The sequence below is a fragment of the Triturus cristatus genome, chromosome 8 (genome assembly GCF_964204655.1).
Source record: "Triturus cristatus chromosome 8, aTriCri1.1, whole genome shotgun sequence".
In the NCBI taxonomy this organism is placed as follows: domain Eukaryota; kingdom Metazoa; phylum Chordata; class Amphibia; order Caudata; family Salamandridae; genus Triturus; species Triturus cristatus.
The window spans coordinates 773610233-773630744 of record NC_140591.1 but is presented as its reverse complement, the minus strand read 5'-3'; the positions used below and the strand labels follow the sequence as shown (position 1 = coordinate 773630744).

The window sequence follows — 20512 nt, the reverse complement described above, 5'->3', positions numbered from 1 at the left end:
AACGTGGTGTCTAGGACCAGGCCTTGATGTCGGGGGGTTTGCGCATGCCCCAGTACATCGGAACTCTGCGCTTGGCTGGCAGTAGGAGCACAGCAAGTAGCCTACGGTGTCCTATTGGGGCCTCCTTGACATATCCCAATAGATCCACTTCAGGTGGGGGAGTCATATTGGTCTCCAGAATCTCATTGATTGTATCAAATATCTCTTTCCAAAATGTTTCTATTCCAGGGCAATTCCAGGCCATGTGCAGGAACGAAGCACCGGGAGTCCCGCATCTCCAGCAGTCCGCATCAAGGCGACAAATGATGAGTTAATAGTAATTTTAAGGCTGTGGAGACTCTGCTGTAAGTGTGGAGAACGCAGCTCGAAAAAGATACGTTTGTACTAATAGTTTAACTTTGTGACTCAAGCCCTGTATCTCTATCCAGATTTGTCTCCACCTTCAATGTGATTATCCATGGCGAGCCTAAGGTTCCACCTTTTATCCATGGCTATTTAATATGTTGTGCCTTTAGCAGAACTCACCAACTTACATGGCCACCTCTTCCGTAAGCATGTAGAGATGCCAAGTGATGGATGAGAGCACAGTGGTTAACTTTCAGTGTAAAAAAAGGTGATAGTTATAGGTTCACCTATGAATCTTTGAAACTTTAATTTATGGTCACTCAAAAAGATTCCTTGCCCTGTCTTTTTGCCTGCAGTAAAATAATATGGATTTTGCCTACATTTAACCAATCAGTTTTATTACCTAAAATTCGGTTTCTGTCAAACTATTGAATCTTCCACTCCAAAATATCTACTTAAACATCTTAAAATCAATGTTAATGCAGAAACCCCTATTACTTTGGGAATGCGTAAACTCCTTCAGGCTACACCAATTCCAACCTACCCCCCTACATTTAGGCCAGACGAAGACAGACGTAAGGCAGTAAGTATACTAGAAATGAGTCAGACCATCCAGGAAAAGGCAAGAGGCGCAACATAACACCTGTCGGATTCTGGCTACGGGCCACAGGAGTTGCACAGCAGGAACCACCCATCTTTTGCTCCACCCTTCCTATGGACAGAAGGCCAGTGACTGGTTCCTGATAGATTATACTTTGCTGCCACCAACTAAATCACCAAATTACATTATGTGCCACAGGGGCTATGCTGTTGAACATCTGCAGTTAGCGGAAGCCTGAAACACCTGCTGAGCCCCTCCTGATTTGCAGCTCGTCTCCCTTACAAAGCAAGTGAAGTCCTAGTTCGCACAAAATAAAAACAATCAATGAAATAGATAAATATCCCATAATCAGAGCATGACTGTCCAGATTAATTTTACTAGGGACTCTTGAATGGCGACTTTGACCATCTCGTGCCATAAAATGCCCTGTAGGCGGTCTGGCATAGGGGGTGGTTATGAGTAAAATGCTGTCAGATTGCCACTATCCTGGTCTTTTACACTGCCTTAAAATGGAATTGGGATCCAGGGCAAGAGGCAATTCCATGGCAGAGTGGAGTTAATGTCTGAACCAAGGTACCAGTCAGACGCACAAGTACAACTGTATTGCTTTTATTGAAAAAAGACACAAAAGAAACGCCAAGACATTTTCCACAGCAGAGATGTCTCCTCTTTAGAATGTATGTCTTATAACCACTAAGAATGAATAAGATTCCCATCCGCTGAGTGGGCTGCCATGAAAACAATAGCAAATGCATGCTGACAAATACTGTCTTTCTTCAATCAGAATTCGATATATATTCTGACATTCTCCATGTAAATGAAACATTTCTTCAAAAGAGTTACATTTAGTAGGTCTTTTTCTGAGGATCAATTTCCATCCATGGAATGATAAACAAGAAACACACGCTTACCAAGGACTTTCATGGAGGATCCTGGCAACTGGCAGCAAAGAACAATGAAACTGATGGTTGGAAGGGCTTGAATCAGTCTTAATCAATCAAGCCCATTTCATTGTTTTATGTCTCATCTGGGCAGGACAACGTCTTTTGTTACTTGTATTCTTATTTGATCAGCTTTGACTTTCAGTCACTTCTGTGACAGTGCCATGGCTGATTTGGATGTGGTTGGTCTCTGTTTTAATGACATGGTCTGGCCATGGCACTTTGTGCTGTCTCATAAGGGGTGACTGACCACACTTGTTATCGTGTCACTAAAGTTAATAATGTCATTAAGATACCTGTACTCTTATCTTGAGTTCATGCAATTTGTATACAATATTTCACTAATGTGTTTTTAAAGTAATATTTGTTTGTTAATTGGTAGTTATACTAGTGCTATATGTCAGCAAATTACATACGACATAAAAGATTTTTTAAATATTATACAACTAATTCATGCGAACATTATCATAAGGTTTCGGAGAATGTGCCTTTTAATGTAAATCCTGATAACTAACACAGTATGCTGGAAGTGAAGATAGCACCCCAGATTTCAGTATATTGTTGAAGCAATCAGAATTTAGCCTTTGCCCAGAATTTGAGAAGAGCATAAGATCGTTTATGACAATAAAAGTCTCCCCAATAGAAGAAACTACATGCTCGCCACAAACCACTTTGAGATCTAGGATACTGGAAGTTTTGGTCTGTCATCTCCATACCGCAATTAAATACTCGAGCCAAAATTTGCACTAAAACAGATTCCGTCAAGACGGATTATCATTTCTTCTTCAAATATGATATATTGACTGGTGACAATCTGCAACCAGATTAAATCGACATTTATAAATCCATTACATCATTCTAAAGTTTCATGTGCTGGTGACAAATAGTTTTAAAAAACTCCAACCAATTTTAAGTATATTGAATGAAAAAGCCTTATTACATGCAGTAATAATGCAAATTCACATTGTCACTTACAACGGTCAGGAAGTAAATTATCCAGGGTTTGTGCGTTGAATACTTGAGAACTGCAAGCCATGTACTGGGATTCCTTAAGCAACGGTGTGAATTGAACACAGTTGTTTTGTTTAATGAAAATGCACAGGTACTAATTGTATGCTGCATGCATTTACAAGTAGATATGCATGATGTCAGCGGTTAACTTGTGTCTTCCAGACACACACTGTTGAAATAACAAAGTGCGTATTATCCACTTATGCCACCACTCAACAAAACAATTACATTGCATTATTCTCCAGCCCTCCAATCGGAATGATGATTTGGGATTTACAACATCATGGATTAAGTCTTTGTAAGAGCAACAAATGTGTTTCACATTGGAGTCACATTTTCACTATCATCTGGAACATATACTCCATTAACTTGACCACACTTCAAATCTTCTATATCAGAGTAAACTCTATTTTCTATTCCCTCTGTTACTTTATTGATGCCTTCTGAATCTTCAATTTCTCTTAGAGTCTTCTTTTTCCTAAAGAAGAATAAAATAATAACATCAAGTTTTGTTGTGTGAGAATATTCTATAGTCCTTAACTAATATAACGTCTAAAATATGTGACATGTGACTTTATTTTAAATATTACTAATATATTACTAGATCAAATACAAATAAATATAGAAAGGAACTCAACAAAACAAGCAATAAGATCTTATGAATAGATCCAATACTAATACGTAATTTGAGATGTGTTACTCAACACTATATTGACTTTGTAATTCATATTAATCAAGTCACTGAAAGCAATTTGTCAATCTATCAAATAGCTTTAGTCGATTAAGAACCGTATTCATAAAAACACATTTAATTGGAACAACAATGCATAAAACATACATAGAGTAAAAATCTAAACTTTTTCATACATGGATTTATAGCAGTGAGCAGTGTTTTAAAAGAAAATCTGGAAACAGCAAAGCATATTTGTTTTATCATTCAGAGTCTGAAGGAAGATAAGAGCTGCCCTACATGACCTAAAATTGTATAATTTTAAGATAGGCAATAAACACAACCTTGTAAGTTGCGCAAAACATTTGCAAAAAAAAGGTAAAGTGTTATAATGTTTGCTTTGAGACATGATCACACGGACAGGGCTGGCGGTTAACATTCCCATAGAAGCTATACGGAAAACATAACAAAGCACAAACAGAGCTGGTGCTTAAACTCAACAGAAAACATCTCTTTCACTGACTTGAACTATACAATAAGTAGGATTCAATTCTCATAGTCATCTGTAAGAAAAGGGACTGTTTATTTGATTCCTTTGTGGTTTCCCTGAGATCACGATGTCAACACCTGGCAACCATAAAAGTGCTTTTACACCAGGTTTTATCCAGCTTTGTTGTGCTAGTAGGTTATCAAAGAGATCTGGCCAATCTAATTGGGAGAAGTATTTTTCACCTGAGCTAGCTAGGGAATGGTCGGACCCTGCTCAGATCTAAGGTAATTGCTGATTGAATTGGGCACAAGGATTACTTCCCAAATGCCAGCCCTGTAAGTTGCTATTTGGACACATGTGATTTAAAAATGTTTAAAACAGCAGCCGTCGGTTCCCACCTGCCAGAGGGTACAGTTTGGAAAAGGGAGTCAATAGATTGGATATATTTCCTTCATCTGGCAAATATATTGGAGGACAGTGACCAGATGTTTCTAATATAATTCCCAGGTAAGGAAAACTGGCCTTCAAAGATAACTAATTAGAGCTAAAATAAATGGAGTTCATTCTGGATTTACTGGGGCCATAGACCATTAGATAAGATTTAGAGTAGTTAATACCCATATTAAGATCCTTCATAAATATGGAAAACCGTTGTAAAAGATGGGATAGGCTCATGGGTGTGTGCACCATCAGTAGCTCTTCATCAGCGTATAATAATGCTGGTCCTTGGAGGTTATCTATCAGTGGGACATCATGACCACAAGAAGTTAGGTTTTGGCACAAGTCATTTATATAAAGAATAAATAAGATGGGGGGCTAAAATATTCACTTGACGGACTTTTCTTTCTATGTTAAATGGCTCAGTAGTTCCATGTTCGGGCCAAATCTGACCCTTGGATTTTAATTTTGGTGGAAGGTAGCCAAAAAGTTGACCAGGGTGGGTCTAGATCTTTGTTCAGGAGAAATAACCAAAGCTTGGATCTATTTACCCTGTCAAAGTCAGAAGAGAGGTCCATGAAGGCCAGGCACAGTGGGTAGTGTTTGGCCACAACATATGTACCAATTATCAGTTTGAGGTTTAGACAATGATCCACTGTACAAAGGCACTCCCTGCATCTGCACTGACAAAACGCCCTTTTAGCTCAGTCTCTGATCTGATTAAAGATCACTCTCCCTAACATTGTAGCAGTAGAGTCCATAAGAAAAATTGGTTGGTAACATCTTGGGTAAGATCAGTCACACTTGTTAAAGATGGGTAACATTTTGGATGAGGCCCAGGATAATGGTAAGGGGGCACTAGACACTATATGGAAAATGTTAGTTAACAAAGACACCCATATATCCAAGTTACATTTTAAAAGGTTTTTTTTTTGGGACCCTAGCTGAGCCTGTGGCTTGTTGGGTGGGCAATCCCTCAGAGCATTGACCACTTCACATAAACCAAACTGCAAACTGACACAAACACCTCAGACAAGCTCCTGAGGTTCTGAATAGTCGTCCCTGCCACTAAGGCTATATACACCAGAGAAGTGTTTAACCCATACGTCAACAGTAATATGTGAACTGAGGGGTGAAATGTTTCTGTTCCTTTTCCTTAAACAAGTGACTATTGCCTAGAAAGTCTTGCTAGTGTTCCTTCTGTTAGCTTCCATATAAGCTCTACATTCTCTTTCCTTACTTATTTCTTCCTATCCATTACAGTGTACTTGTACTGTGCCCCACATCTCCTAATGAGTGAGATGTTTTCAGTACAATGCCCAGAGGGAGTTTTAGCTTGCGATTTGCCAAGGAGCAAGCTGAATACAAAAATCTAAGGTTCTGGGAGTTGGGTCTGATAGCTGGTTTCAAAAGCAGATTTATCACTTGCCTACAAAAGTTGTGAAAGACTCTAGTATGATGCCACCATCGCCTTCAAAGGTGAGGCAGGTGAGAAAAACCTGGAGGTTGTTTTAGATTAGCGTTTCAAAAAAGAGTTAGGGAAATGGCATTTTCCATACAAGATGGAGGTTGTTATCTTTAGGAAGCGGACAGATAATAAGTCCAGGAATTGGAACGTGAAAAGCAATGGGATGTTCCAGGCACAGGTTGAGAGGATAACAGTCTCCCATGCTCAAACTAAGCATTTCACAATACGATACAAAAGTAAGTATTAGTTTAGAGAGAAATAAATAACCTATAATAGATGAGCACCCACGACCAAAGAAAGTTGGCACCGATGAGTTTGGTCATGGGTGCAAATCAGATCTCTTTCTAATACTAGTCTTCCAAACTCTGTTGCTATAAAATCATTGAGAGTTACATTTTACATCATCAGCAATTGTCTCCATGGAAAAAATGCTAGCATTCAAGACACAGTTAAAGTCTCCACACAGAATTAAGTAGCCACATGTCATTCCCCTACTCAGGTAGTTAGTTAAAGAGTCTACTACCTCAAATAACATTTCATAATCAGTGACATTTGAAAAGTAAAAATCATTGTTATAAAAATTCAGCAAACAAAGCTTGCAACTGCTTTTGCAATTTAGAACCATTACTTGTAATGCACGTCTGTCTACGGGGACTGGGGTGACTTCACAATTCAGTGATAGTTTTACCCAGAGACCACCTCTTGCTCTCCCTGAGCTAGAAAACTGTGCGAAAATAGACCAACAGCTATAGCCATATTGATTAATGACATCTGTTTTCCAAGTCTCTTGTAATGATATAATATTGTAACTTTTGATTTCAGAAGACCACTTTAGACACTGTGCCCTAGAAGCATAGCCAGTAAGGTTTCATCTTAAAGTCTTGATGGATTTGGAATTACCAGAGATAGGACTTGAGCAGTTGATAGGCCCCTTATGACAAAACACATCAGTCCTTTGAACCAGAGATTGTTCTGGGAATGGTTGTCAGTCAATATCTGTAATGTCCTGCAAGGGGGAAAACCAGTTCTGGAGAGCGATAGCTGTACTTGAGGAAGGGAGATTGTTACGCATAAGATTGAAAACATGATTAAAAGGTCGGGATATTGGTTGATGATAAAAACCTAGTGGGTGTACCAATATTTCCCATGGAATGCCTTGTAAATTGCAAACAAGTGAAAGCAGGTGACTCACGCAGTCATCACAGTTAAAATTAACAACATTGGTATCTCCTTCAGCATGTTTAATAGCACGTCCAATCCACTAAACTCTGTGCACAAACATTATTTTATTTGCAGGGTGGTAGCCCAGGTGGTTACTGAGCCAGTGTGCAACTTTATTTTGAAATTTGGTATGAGTTTCAGAAACCTCCTCTTTTAGGGGCGGAATATTCGTTAAGGTAAGCACATACAGACAGGACTTAGGAGGAAGATTTATGGTAGGTAGCTGGTATGTTATGAACTTACTAACTGGGGGAGCAGCGCTGTTGTTAGCATCTGAAATCTTTTGGGAACAGGCACGGGCAATTCTCTGGGAAATTGACGAAAGTCGTCCAGCAACAGGGGTGCTACTGATTTCCCTAGTGATCATTTTCTGTGTGGCTTCCAGCCTTAGGGGAGCGGCCGGAATGAGATTTGATTTATCCTGGACTCTAAACACTACGACCCTATCGAAGGCAGCCTCCAGCTAGTCCAGCTTTTCTACAACAGGCTCAAGAAGCACACTTAATAGCAAACTTATTCTCTCAAGAAGGAGGTCTTCTAGTTGCTTGGCAAGACCGTGTCAATGCCCTTGTCGCAGTTAGAAATCAGGTTTTCCCTCTTCTCTTTCTTTTTCCTGCTGGTTCAACAACATGGGAGCTATGTTTGCTTGGGGTGCAACAAGGTGTTTCCGAGAGAACAGTAGATATGGTGTCTGGTGATAAGGCCATAATTGTGGGGCTGGCAGTCTTGGTAGTCCCTTCAGAGATATGGACCCCAATAGAAAGTTTCTTTCCAGCCAGTTCAATCTCTTTATTTAACACCACGACGGCTCTAACTATAAATGTATCAATTGAATTGACATTGTTCTTAGAAGGTGAGCATGTGTTAACACCTTCCACTCACCCATTTCAGCAGGAGGATTCGAGAAGCGTCCTCCTAAAAATCAAAGAGGGAGGCCGGCCCAGTCTTGAGCGGATGCTGACGTGCACAGATGGGCCTCCTCTTGGTCCGGTCTTGGCCTGGTCTGAGCCTGGTCTTTGTCAGGGTGTGTCCTGCGCCCATTCTGCACTGCCCTTAAGGGCTGCAAAAGAGGTGGATTTCTACACCAAGGGGCTGGGGCAGGCAAGGCAGGCTGGCTCAAGTAGTCAATGAAATCAATCAAAACTTTTATTTGGACTTATATATAAATCCATAAAAGCAAATCGAGAACAACTACAGAATCACTTAGGATAGCCATATACATTGCTTAACATAAGACAATTTAACACTACACGAAATTCTAATACACTCGTTCACATAAAAACAAATAAATAAGAGGGGCCACAACCTATTAAATACAAATAATTCTTAGAACTGAGGAAAAGGATGGATATTAGAATCAAGTCATAATGTTCTCTTGTGCCAATTTTGCGGGTCTACTACTCTTAAAAAACAGAATTAATTTAACAAGAAAAATATCAGACATATGTATAAAATTCTAAAATATAAAGGGGAAGATCCTTTGTGTCAAAGGCAATCCAAAGAGTACAGGGTTTTCGTTTCAAATATTTACTCTAGTAAATGACATATGTAGCTTTTCATAAGGTGCTAAAGAGCAAAGTTTTCCTAGTTCTAATACAAGCCCATAAAAATGAGCCTAATAAACAGCTTATGAAAGGCTCTGAGAATCTCTTTAGAAAATAAAGTGCAACACTGCATTGTTTAAAATTACATCGTTTTAGAATGGGAAGAATAAACCTTGCAAGTTCCACTTTATAAAAACCACAAAACAAAACTATATGAAGATCAGACTGCTTTGATACCTTATCACCTGGACAGGATGGCAAATCAGAAAGATTATACTTGTTTGCTGAGAAACCCAACATCACGGGGATTAGTTTCATTTGAAATCTGAAATCTGATTAAAATATATCTATGCTGGGGCATATTAGTGATTCCTAAATAAAAATTTTCTCCTGCTGGAATTGGGGATATTTGTTGATAGAAGGTGACCAGTTTCCTTGAACGATTGGCTTCGTATCGATTAAAAGCAGCCTTTTTTGAAAGGAGATCTTGATTTCATACTTTGAGATCTTCCGGCATGCTCTAGGATCCTCAAATTGTTCTTTGTGTCCTATTTCAGTCAGAGTTTTTACGCCAGATAAGGTGTCAGCGCATGATCGGTGCTAACTTGATACAATCAGTCACGTAGGGCAAACCCAGCTCTAAATGGAAAGTATAATTTGCTGTAGATTTGGGGAGAGAGACTATACCCTTGAAGAAACTATCATCCAGTTTTTGGAGTTGATTTTCGGGCACCATACCCCACACACCTGTCCCGTAGGAGACAGCAGATTCTGTCTTTGCTTTGTAAACTGTTTTAATCATTTCAAGAGATTTTAAACCCAACTTTCTGGAAAAGGCAAAGATTGCTGCTAAGCTCCTCTCCATCACTAGGGTCCTGTTTTTGACCATTTGTGCCCATGATTGGATTTTATCAAACAAGACCCTAAGATACGGAAAGGATTCTACCACCTCCAATTTTTAGGAGCCTATATGGAAGAGGGGGTGTTCTTTTACCCATAGACACCCCTGAAGTAAAAATAAAGGATTTCGATTCATTACCCCGTGGGCCGGAGAGGCCATAAAGGCTACATAATCCTTAATTAAACGCTGAAGGGCTAACCCTGTTCTGGCAATTAGGACCGCTTCATCCGCATAAACCAGTATTGGTACGTTACAGCTATCAAAAATGGGGACGACTGGTGTTGACCCCCTGTACGATGCCTCAACCCCGTTTGTATAAATTGAAAATAAAAAAGGGGTGAGGACACACCCTGGTGATCTCGAAGGTGCGCGTACATTCCCAGTTTTTACCGTAACGGACAGTTGCTGTTGCACTGGTGTATAATTGCTGGATTCAATTTATTATAGTGGCATAAATCCCCATGGAATCCATTAAGGTCCACAATTTGGTGTGGGACACGTAGTCGAATGCGGCACTAAGGTCCATAAATGCCATAAAAATCTGACCTCCCTTGGCTCTGGTGTATTTATCGATTATCAAACTTAAATTAAGGCATTGATCAATTGTGCCTTTCCCATCTTGAAACCCATATAATTCTGCAGGTTCTCCTTGTCTCCCTTTTTGAAGATCGGGATAATAATTCTGGACGACCAGGAGGGTAGTGGGTCTTTTTTGCAATTGCATTTATCACATTCATAAAAAGTGGGGCCCACAGGTCCTGGTGTGTTTAAAATAAATCAGTAGGAACTCCATCTGGGCCCGGAGCCTTCCCTCCAATACATTTTCCTAGGTATATTATCCCATCCAGTGTCAATCAATCAATCAATCAATCACTTATAAAGCGCGCTACATACCCGTAGGGTCTCAAGGCGCTGGGGGGGGGGGGTGCCGCTACTGCTCGAACAGCCAGGTCTTCAGCTTCTTCCTGAAGGAGAGGTGGTCTTGGGTCAGGCGCAGGTCGGTCGGGAGGGAGTTCCAGGTCTTGGCGGCCAGGTAGGAGAAGGACCTTCCTCCTGTAGTTGCTCTTCGGATGCGGGGGACGGCGGTGAGGGCGTGGTTGGCTGATCGGAGGTGGCGTTTGGGAGCGTAGAAGTTGACTCGGCTGTTGAGGTAGCTCGGGCCTTGGTCGTGTAGGGCTTTGTGTGCGTGGGTGAGGAGGCGGAAGGTGATTCTCTTGTTGACGGGGAGCCAGTGAAGGTCTCTCAGATGTCCGGAGATGTGGCTGGATCGTGGGATGTCGAGGATGAGTCTGGCTGAGGCGTTCTGGATCCTCTGGAGTCTCTTCTGGAGCTTGGCGGTGGTACCGGCGTAGAGGGCGTTGCCGTAGTCCAGTCGGCTGGTGACGAGGGCCTGGGTGACGGTCTTCCTGGTCTCTGTGGGGATCCACCAGAAGATCTTCCGTAGCATGCGTAGGATGTTGAAGCACGCCGAGGAGACGTTGTTGACCTGCCTGGTCATGGAGAGGGAGGAGTCCAGGGTGAAGCCCAGGTTTCGTGCATGGTCCGTCGGTTTGGGTGCGGTGCCCAGGGCGGGAGGCCACCAGGAGTCGTCCCAGGCGGAGGGTGAGGAGCCCAGGATGAGGACCTCCGTCTTGTCCGAGTTCAGTTTCAGGCGGCTGGACGTCATCCACTCGGCTACCTCTTTCATCCCTTCGTGCAGGTTGGCTCTGGCGGCGGCGGGGTCGTTGGTCAGGGAGAGGATCAGCTGGGTGTCGTCGGCGTAGGAGATTATGCTGAGGTTGTGTTTGCGTACGATGGCCGCGAGGGGGCTCATGTAGATGTTGAAGAGGGTGGGGCTCAGAGATGATCCTTGGGGGACGCCGCAGATGACTTCGGAGGCCTCTGACTTGTACGGTGGTAGGCGGACTCTCTGTGTTCTTCCGTCGAGGAAGGAGATGATCCATTCCAGCGCCTTGTCCTGGATTCCGATGTTGCTGAGGCGCCGTACTAGGGTGCGGTGGCAGACCGTGTCGAATGCCGCGGAGAGGTCTAGGAGGATGAGGGCCGCTGTTTCTCCATTGTCCATCAGGGCTCGGATGTCATCGGTGGCGGCGATGAGGGCGGTCTCGGTGCTGTGTTTGGCTCGGAAGCCGGACTGTGAGGGGTCGAGGGATCCGTTCGTCTCGAGGAAGGCGGCCATCTGCTTGTTGACGGTCTTCTCGATGACTTTGGCTGGAAACGGGAGAAGCGAGATGGGGCGGTAATTCTTGAGGTCGGTGGGGTCCGCTGTTGGTTTCTTGAGTAGAGCGCTGAGTTCGGCGTGATTCCAGCTCTCAGGGAAGATGGTGGTGTCGAAGGATGTGTTGATGATGTCTCGCAGGTGGGGTGCGATGACAGCGTCGGCCTTGTTGAAGACGTGGTGAGGGCAGGGGTCGGTCGGTGATCCGGAGTGGATGGAGTTCATCGTGCGGATGGTGTCTTCGGTGCTGATCGGGGTCCAGGCGTGGAGGGTGGTGGTGGGGGGGGGTGGTTGGTCGGTCATGGTGTGCGTTGGTTGGTTGTTGAAGCTACTGTGTATGTCCGTGATCTTGTTGTGGAAGTATGAGGCGAGGGAGTTGCAGAGGTCTTGCGATGGGGTGATGTCGTTGTTTCCTGCGCTGGGGTTGGAAAGCTCTTTCACGATGTTGAAGAGTTCCTTGCAGTTGTGTGCGTTGTTGTCCAACCGGTCCTTGAATGCTGTTTTCTTGGCGGCGCGGATCAGCTGGTGGTGTTTCCGGGTGGCAAGTTTGTAGGAGGTCCTGTTGTCCGGTGTCGGTTCCCTTCTCCAGACTTTCTCGAGGGCTCGGCAGTTCTTCTTGGAGCTCTTGAGTTCGTCGGTGAACCATGGGGCCTTCTTGCTGCCGGGTCTGCTAGGCGGGGTCCTCAGCGGGGCGAGTTCGTCCGCGCAGTTGCTGATCCACTTCGTGAGGTTGTCGGCGGCCTGGCTGGGGTTCGCTGAGCTGGCAGGAGGGTGCTGGCTCAGGGAGGTGGCGAGCTGGTCTGCTGTGATCTTGTTCCAGCTTCTGCGGGCGGCCTGTTGCTGGTAATGGTGGGTCGTCGTTCTCTTGAAGGTGAAGTGGACGCAGCTGTGGTCCGTCCATTGAAGCTCTGTGGCGTGGCTGAAGTCGATGTCTGTGCTGGATGAGAAGATGGCGTCGAGTGTGTGTCCGGCGAGGTGGGTGGGGGTGGACACCAGTTGCTTAAGTCCCAGGTTGGCCAGGTTGTCGAGCAGGGTGCTGGTGTTGTGGTCGTTGTTGTTCTCCAGATGGAAGTTGAGGTCTCCCAGGAGGATGTAGTCAGCGGAGGGGAGGGCATGCGGGCTGACGAAGTCGGCGATGTCCTCGCTGAATTGTGTGCGTGGTCCAGGGGGTCGGTAGATCAGGGTGCCTCTGAGGGTGGTGTTCGGGTTGGTGTGGATCTGGAAATGCAGGTGTTCGGCGCTGGTCAGGGTGTTGTCGGTGCTGGTCGTGAGACGGATGGTGTTCCTGTGGATGATGGCGATGCCTCCTCCCATCTGGTTAGCGTTTCGGTCCCTCCGGACGATCTTGTAGCCCTCTGGGATAGCGATGGCGATGTCGGGAGCTGAAGAGGCGTTCATCCAGGTCTCCGTGAGGAAGGCAACGTCAGGGGCTGTGGCGTCTAGGAGGTTCCAGAGTTCGATGGCGTGTCTGTGGACGGAGCGGGTGTTGAGCAGGATGCACTTGAGGTGGGTGCTGCTGGTGTTCGACATGGCGGGTGCTGGTGCGGGGCTGGTCTGGATGCAGGAGAACTTGCAGGCGTGGCAGCTGAAAGGTCCGTGGGTGCGTCGTGGTGTGGCTTGGTGGCATTCTGGGAGTCGGCCGGTGTTGAGAGCGATGAGGGTGGCGGCGGAGTACGTCAGGCGGGTAGGTCGGGGTCTTCGAGGGCCAGGGGTCCTGGCGCTGGACGCGATCCGGTCGCGGACGGGCGCAGACGGGCTTGCCTTTGGCGCGCCTTCGGCGCACAATCGGCGCACCCGCTGCGCGTGGCCGCTGCGCGTTCGCACGGTCGCCATTTAAGGCGAAGTGCGCGGGTGGGCGGAGCAGCTGGGAGGCGGGAGCGGGGAGGGTTACAGAAGACAAAAAGGGGCGGGGACAAGCGGCGGTGGCGGGAAGGGAGGGCGGAGGGCGGCGAGGTAGGCGGACAGCAAGGAAGGATAGCAAACACGGGGAAAAAGATATTACAACAAAACAGGCACAAATAAGCGATAAAACAAGGGAAAAAAGAGAGTTAAACCAAGCAGGCACAAAATAACGTCAAAACAAGGGCAAGGGAAAATGAAATTACAACAAAACAGGCACAAATAAACGAAAAACAAGGGAAAAAAAGAGAGTTAAACCAAGCAGGCACAAAATAACGTCAAAACAAGGGCAAGGGAAAATGAAATTACAACAAAACAGGCACAAATAAACGAAAAACAAGGGAAAAAAAGAGAGTTAAACCAAGCAGGCACAAAATAACGTCAAAACAAGGGCAAGGGAAAATGAAATTACAACAAAACAGGCACAAATAAACGAAAAACAAGGGAAAAAAAGAGAGTTAAACCAAGCAGGCACAAAATAACGTCAAAACAAGGGCAAAAACAACCGCAGCGGCGGCAGCCGGCAGCCGGCAGACGAGGCAGCAGCGAGGCAGAGGGCAGGCAAGGGGCACACGCAGCAGCTGGTGGCCGTGCGGCGCGGGGGTGTCCCACAAGTGTGAATGTTAAATACTCTGTTGAGGCAAGGATCATGGGAGAATCTTCGAATGGTCTGTTCTCAACTGAGCCAAAGACCCTCTCAAAGTGGGCCACCCAGGCCTATTCACCCACATGGGTATCCAGTGTAGGATCCACTGAGTTTTTAAAAAACAGAGCATTCATTGTCTTACAGAGATCGCTGGCGCATTTAGTGAGGGCTGCCTTTTCTACTCTTTCCCATGCCTCTTCTCTAAGGATTCTCTCCCTTGATTTCCTGGCTTCTAAATAGTTTTTTCCATAAAGAAGTATTATCAAGATTACCTGTGTTAGGGTTGGCCTAATTGATGATTTTCAGGTTTCTAGCTATTAGCATTTTGTTTAAACTGTTCTTTTACCATATTTGTGATGAGTAAAGTGGCGGATAGGGTCCCCCAGCGTATCCGCGAGACCAAAGACCTTATTTAGATTATACTTGCATGGCTGGGCATTAAAATCTCTTACCCACAGTATGTTCACACCTTTCCCATGAGATGTTGTAATGCTTTTTTGAATCTCTGCATCTAGGTGAGCCACTACATCCTTCATGTAACCCCCAATATTGCTGTTATAAAACTTAACTAATAACCAGTCCCCTGCCTTGTTCCCCTTTAGCAAGAGAAAGTAAAAATGGGGGCTCGGTGTTGGACGTTTTTAATTTTCAGAGGCAGAGTGTTCGAGATCAGTGTCAATAGCCGCCCCCCCCCCCACTCTACCTGAAGTGGATGGTAATGCCTCTATTTAAAATGATCGAAACTCATCTATAAAGATAGGATCAGTTGCCCACGTCTCTTGTATACATAGAAGGTCCAAATTTTGCCACTGGGCTAACCAATCAGGGCTGCCTATCTTTGAGCCAATGCCTGATATGTTCCAGGTACCTATTCTTATGGTTTGTACAACCCCCCTTGCTCCAACCCCCCTAGCCTGCTGGTCTTTTGTTGTATTTGGGCTCTGAGGATTTACCATATTTTCTAGCTCTTGTGATTTAACCGCGACTTCCCCTCCCAGTCAGTCGCAGGATTCCAAATCTGTCAGTTGGGATAAAGGCTCAAATCTATTTGCTAACTTCAGCCCACTCTTAACCATGTATCCTGGTTTAGTGCTGCCCACCACTCCTGAGCTCAAAGCCGCGGTGGCCTTTTTATATGGTCCTGAGTGGTGTCTGTAGAAGTACTCTAGTGGAAGGACAGAGATATGTGAGCTAGATAAAAGGTTTTCCTGGAATCAAAATAAAAAAGGACCTTGTGACATATTTGTTATTAAAATGTACTACTACGCAATCCCCCTGGATTACCTTTGTTGAAGGACCCACCCAACCCACTCTCCGAGCCATAATGATGTGTCTGGCCTGGTCCCTGATACCACCAACATTTGAGACCCTGGTGTTTAGCCAATGGAGTGATTTGTCCATAAGTTGAACTGTGGATTCCCTTTGGCCTCCTCTCAGTGTCAACATGATTACAAGCTCCAGGACTAGTGGGGAAGCAACAGGAGGAGATCTTCAAAAGACTCCTTTGTCTGTGTTATTTGTCCTGCTATACAACCGCTCTCTGCCTCTTTTCCTTGTCTCCCCCTCAGGTTGGTTAGTTGCTGGTTGTAATCTGAGCTGGAACTGGCACTGAGGATATGACTATTTCCTCTGGGGTTTACCGGCTGGGTCAAGTGGACGGAAGGTTGTGGGAATGGAACAATTTGGGGTGGGGAGACAGCACCCACTGACAAGATCCTGGGATCTTTGACTGAAGGCACTACTACCTGTTCCCTTTGAACATAAGGGGCTGCACCTTGGTTAGAACAAGGTGACAAAGCCGAGCCTAATGTATTATTTTTAGCTAAGGTGACCTGTCTTTCCTCGATTTTCGTGAGTTAGGGAGTCAGCGGGCTAAGTAATTCCATAACCAGATTTTCCAGTCTTTCCCAGTCAAATTCAATGTTTAAATGGTTCAAGTAGTCATAGAGCGGACAGAGTTACTTTATCCCAAAACAATAATATCTCTTGGATAGTTCCACTACTAATAAACAGTTTGAGATGAGTTACTGGACAAAACATAAACTTTGTAATCCTTATTAATCAAGTCACTGAAACCACTTTACCATATAGAACAAAACAATTATATAGCCTTATACTTTCAGCACAATTTTTCTGTTAAAGTAAGAAAAGTCAAATCATAAAGGTGAATATGCAAAACGCATGATGTCACAAATAACCTAAAGGACAAGAGGCCTCTGACCTAAACCACAGAATTGTACTGTAACACTTATATAGCACTTCATGTCCCTCACCAGACCTTTCATCAGCACTACGATTTTCACCGGGTTCCTGGCACTCTTTCAGAGCCCAGGGTTGATAGATTATTAGATGTAGTTTGGCCTGTAGGTGAAGTGTTGTATGAGTTATATGATACTCAAAAAAAGTGTTTCAAACACAAAGTTGGGTACATCTATGCACATAAGCATGAGATGTTGCAGACAGCGTGCGAATAGATGCAGCTCTGCAAGCCAACCAATTTTAGAAGTAGTCAGTGTCCTGAAGTTAAGGCCACCATAACAAGCATAACATGTGAATAGATGAATACCACTATGGAGCATCCCATGTGAAGTGAACCCAGAAATGACAGAGATCCAACACCTGGATGATCTATTAACCAACCAGAATATATTTATGCTCGGTGTTCACACAAAAGCAATCATGGGCACAACACCTGAAAGCACTGCTAAGGGATCATTTTATAAATGAACATGCAAAGTCCACACAACAGATCTGCACAACCACGCCAAGAGAAGGTTTGGTGAAAGAGCAAATTGGACATACATAACTTGTTTTGAGCTGGGAACACATAAAAAAATATTGAGGAATCAATGTCTCTATTCAATCAATAAATAAATCTTTATTTAGATAAAAATATACATAAAAGAATTGTACAGCTAAAATTTACAAACGATCTTAATAAAAATTCGATATAAAGTCCATAAACATAATCTACTAACGTGGACAGTTAGATGTACAGGCACAAGACACCAGATACGAGGCTAGGCATCAACACAATGGTAATCAAGTTAAAAGGCATTATCAAAAACATCAAATGAGGGATAATTAATGGACTAATCATTTTCATTATCCTAAAATATTCAGGTATAGCAGCTGTTTCCTTCTTTCGATGGCATAAGAAACAGAGACTTAAATTCGATAGCACAGATTCACAGTATTACAGATTACAGATAAAATGAAAGGCATCTACATATAAATAATGATTTCTTTTAAAAAAACAATGGCCCCAGTATTTCTTTCCTCAGATCACTAAAAAAAGTTACAAAGATGTAGCAAATGCAATGTAGTCTGGTTGGATTGCCTTCACATGGGCATTTGGGTAACTTTTGGGAACAAAGGCACGTTTCGGGAAAAGCAACCAAAAAGTGCAATGTACCTACTCACAGTCTTAATAAATAAAATCTGTGTTGAATATTTGATACTAAGATGAGGTAGGTCTGGGCATTTCTTTGTATGGGGCCTGAGAGGTTCCATGACACAGTCGGTAACGCACTCTCTCTTTTCTCTATCCGCCATACCTTCCCCATCAGAACAGATTTTAAATCATTTTTTATTAGATTGCAATGCTCCCTCTGGCTCATCAATGCTCAATTTGCCATCTACCTCCTTTAGCAAACTGTTTACATAAGCCAGCCAAAGTACATTTTGTTCTATGTTCCAGAGTAAGCCAGTCTGTTATTATCTTTTTGGTGAATTTAATACCATCTTTACTCCATATGTTATACCAGAGTATGGTGGGGCTTGTCTGCAAGCCATCCTCTAAATAGGGGACTACTCACTCCTTATGAGCAATATAAGAGGAGGTTGAATGGGGTACTGCTAATAGTCTGCATAAGAAAAGATTTTCCTGAGTCTGCAACAATTTACAATTTGTCAGTCCCCACAATGGGGCTCCATAATTGGCACTGGGAATACATTTACTTCTATATATGGTCAACAGCTATCTAATGGGCTTATTACCAATTTTTTATGCAAACCAAAAAAGGGCTTCTGAAGATCTAACGAATTTCAGTTTTGCCGCTTCTACATGAGCCCCCCATTGGCCATTACAATAGAAAGTTACACCTAAATATGTAAAACTTTCTGTTGCAGGAAGTGCTACTCCCTTGATATAATGAATTTTCTTCTTGGCTCTCCCTTTTCCATACGTCATCGTAAAAGATTTCTTTAGATTGGTTTTCATATCCTTGTCCCCCGTTTACGTCTGAAACCGTCTATCAAGTGCTGGAGACTATTACCAGTTCTAGATATTAGGATGGCTTCATCAGCGTATAGGAGTACCGGTGTTAGATGTTGACCAACTTTTGGAGCATCTGCATTTATCTTTTATTAAAACTCATCTACCTCATTAATATAGTGAGAATAAAAGGGAGGCAAGGAGACAGGCTTGTCGAATTCCTTGGGTTATTGTAAACCATGACTTTTGCGGACGACACCTTGCTGGCATCAAAAACCCCGGGGGGATTACAGAAATTGCTTTCCCGCTTCAAACACTTTTGTGATGTGTGCTTTCTTGAGATTAACACCTCTAAAACCAAGTTTCTGATGATTAACCCCCACAAGTCTTATAGGGGCAGACTAACCTTGAGAGATATTCAACTGGAGAGGGAAACTACCTTTGAATACTTGAGAATTACCCTCTCTGAATCTAAGTTGTGGACGCCCCAAGTGGCCATATCCACTCTGAAACTTTCTCAAATAGAACAGAGATTCTCATATAGGAAACCAGCCTAGTACAACTTCCCCAGAGTATCCATCTTCACCCCCTTAGGTTAGATCTGGGTAGGAAATCGATTGTGGATAAGGCAACGCCATGCCCAGTGCTATTTTGGCAGAGAACATGGTCAACTCTCAAGCTAAGCACATATGCCAAAGCACTAGGAGAAGTTATGTCTTTGATTAAACAGAACAAATTAGGGCGGCTAAAGAATTTAAAGCATTTGTTAACCAACGTAGGGCTTGAGGATCTATGGGAGAACAGGGATCCAGCATCATTCCCTACCAAAAACCAAATAAAACTGCAGTAATGGGGCCGGGTGTGCCTTCAAGCTGCTGGCAAGCCTAAAGTAGGTTGGTTAAGTAATGAATTTATATATTTTAAATCCATTCCTCTTTTAGAACCCTTTGTAGTTATTATTAAACCCCCTTTGGACAGGATACCCTTGATGTCAACTGTGCATATAGCTGCAACAAAAAATTCACAATCTCAGTAGGGGCCCCCATCTTAAACTGTGACTGCCACAGCTTGGCGTGATTAACCAAATCAAATGCACTGCTCAAAACAGAAAAACATAGATGGATGTGGCCTTCTTTTGCCAGGGTGTATTTGCTGATGAGCAGATGAAGGTTAATACATTGTTCCAAAATGCCTACATCCCTTCTAAAACCATATTTTGCGTCTGTTAGGATCTGATTATGTGTTACCCAGGATTCCAACCTTTCTAATAAGACTCTGCCCATTAGTTTTGCAGAGGAATCAAGGACGGATATTGGGCGATAACATCTTGCATCCCCACTGTCTCTTTTTTTTTAAAGGGAACAATATTACTTTATGTACAAGATGTGGGCAGATATGCTTTGGCTGCCGCATTGCCAACTTGCATCAGTATAGGGGTCCATAAATTAACACATGATTTAAATGTGTCAATTGGGACCCCATCAGGGCCAGGTGCCTTCACAGTAGCAAATTTTTCCAAGGAGGTAGTGACCTCCTCTAGACTAAATGGTTTTAGGTGTGATGGTCCTACAAAACATCGGTAGAGTCTTCGTCTTGGTTTTCTGGGCTAAATATTTCCCCATAATGACTCAGCCTGTCGGCCGTGTTGGTCTATCGACTCTACCTGAGGGGCTGACAAATCTTTTAAGAAGGGCTGATTTATAATTTCCCAGAAAAGGGCAACATCCCTTGTTGCAGTTGCCTGTTGCAGCTATGCTCATGCTTCGTCCTGCAACTCCACCTTTCTTTTCCTTAGCGCTTGCTTATAGGCAAGTCTTAAAGTTAAACTCTTGTCCCTATTTCTGGGGTGGTTGTGGAGGGCTTTCTTCAGGTTTCGCCCTCGAGCAATCCAGTTAAACCACCT

At 43.7% G+C, this 20512-nt stretch overlaps 1 protein-coding gene across 1 annotated transcript in view; it reads right to left on the bottom strand.

Moving 5' to 3' along the window:
* Positions 1-1539: 1539 nt before the first annotated feature.
* Positions 1540-20512, bottom strand: part of CLTRN (collectrin, amino acid transport regulator) — a 191965-nt gene continuing 172992 nt past the window's right edge. Inside the window, exon 6 of the mRNA XM_085622212.1 lies at positions 1540-3376. Coding sequence (XP_085478338.1) covers positions 3217-3376 — 160 coding nt within the window. The 3' untranslated portion in view covers positions 1540-3216. The remainder of the gene's footprint in view (positions 3377-20512) is intronic.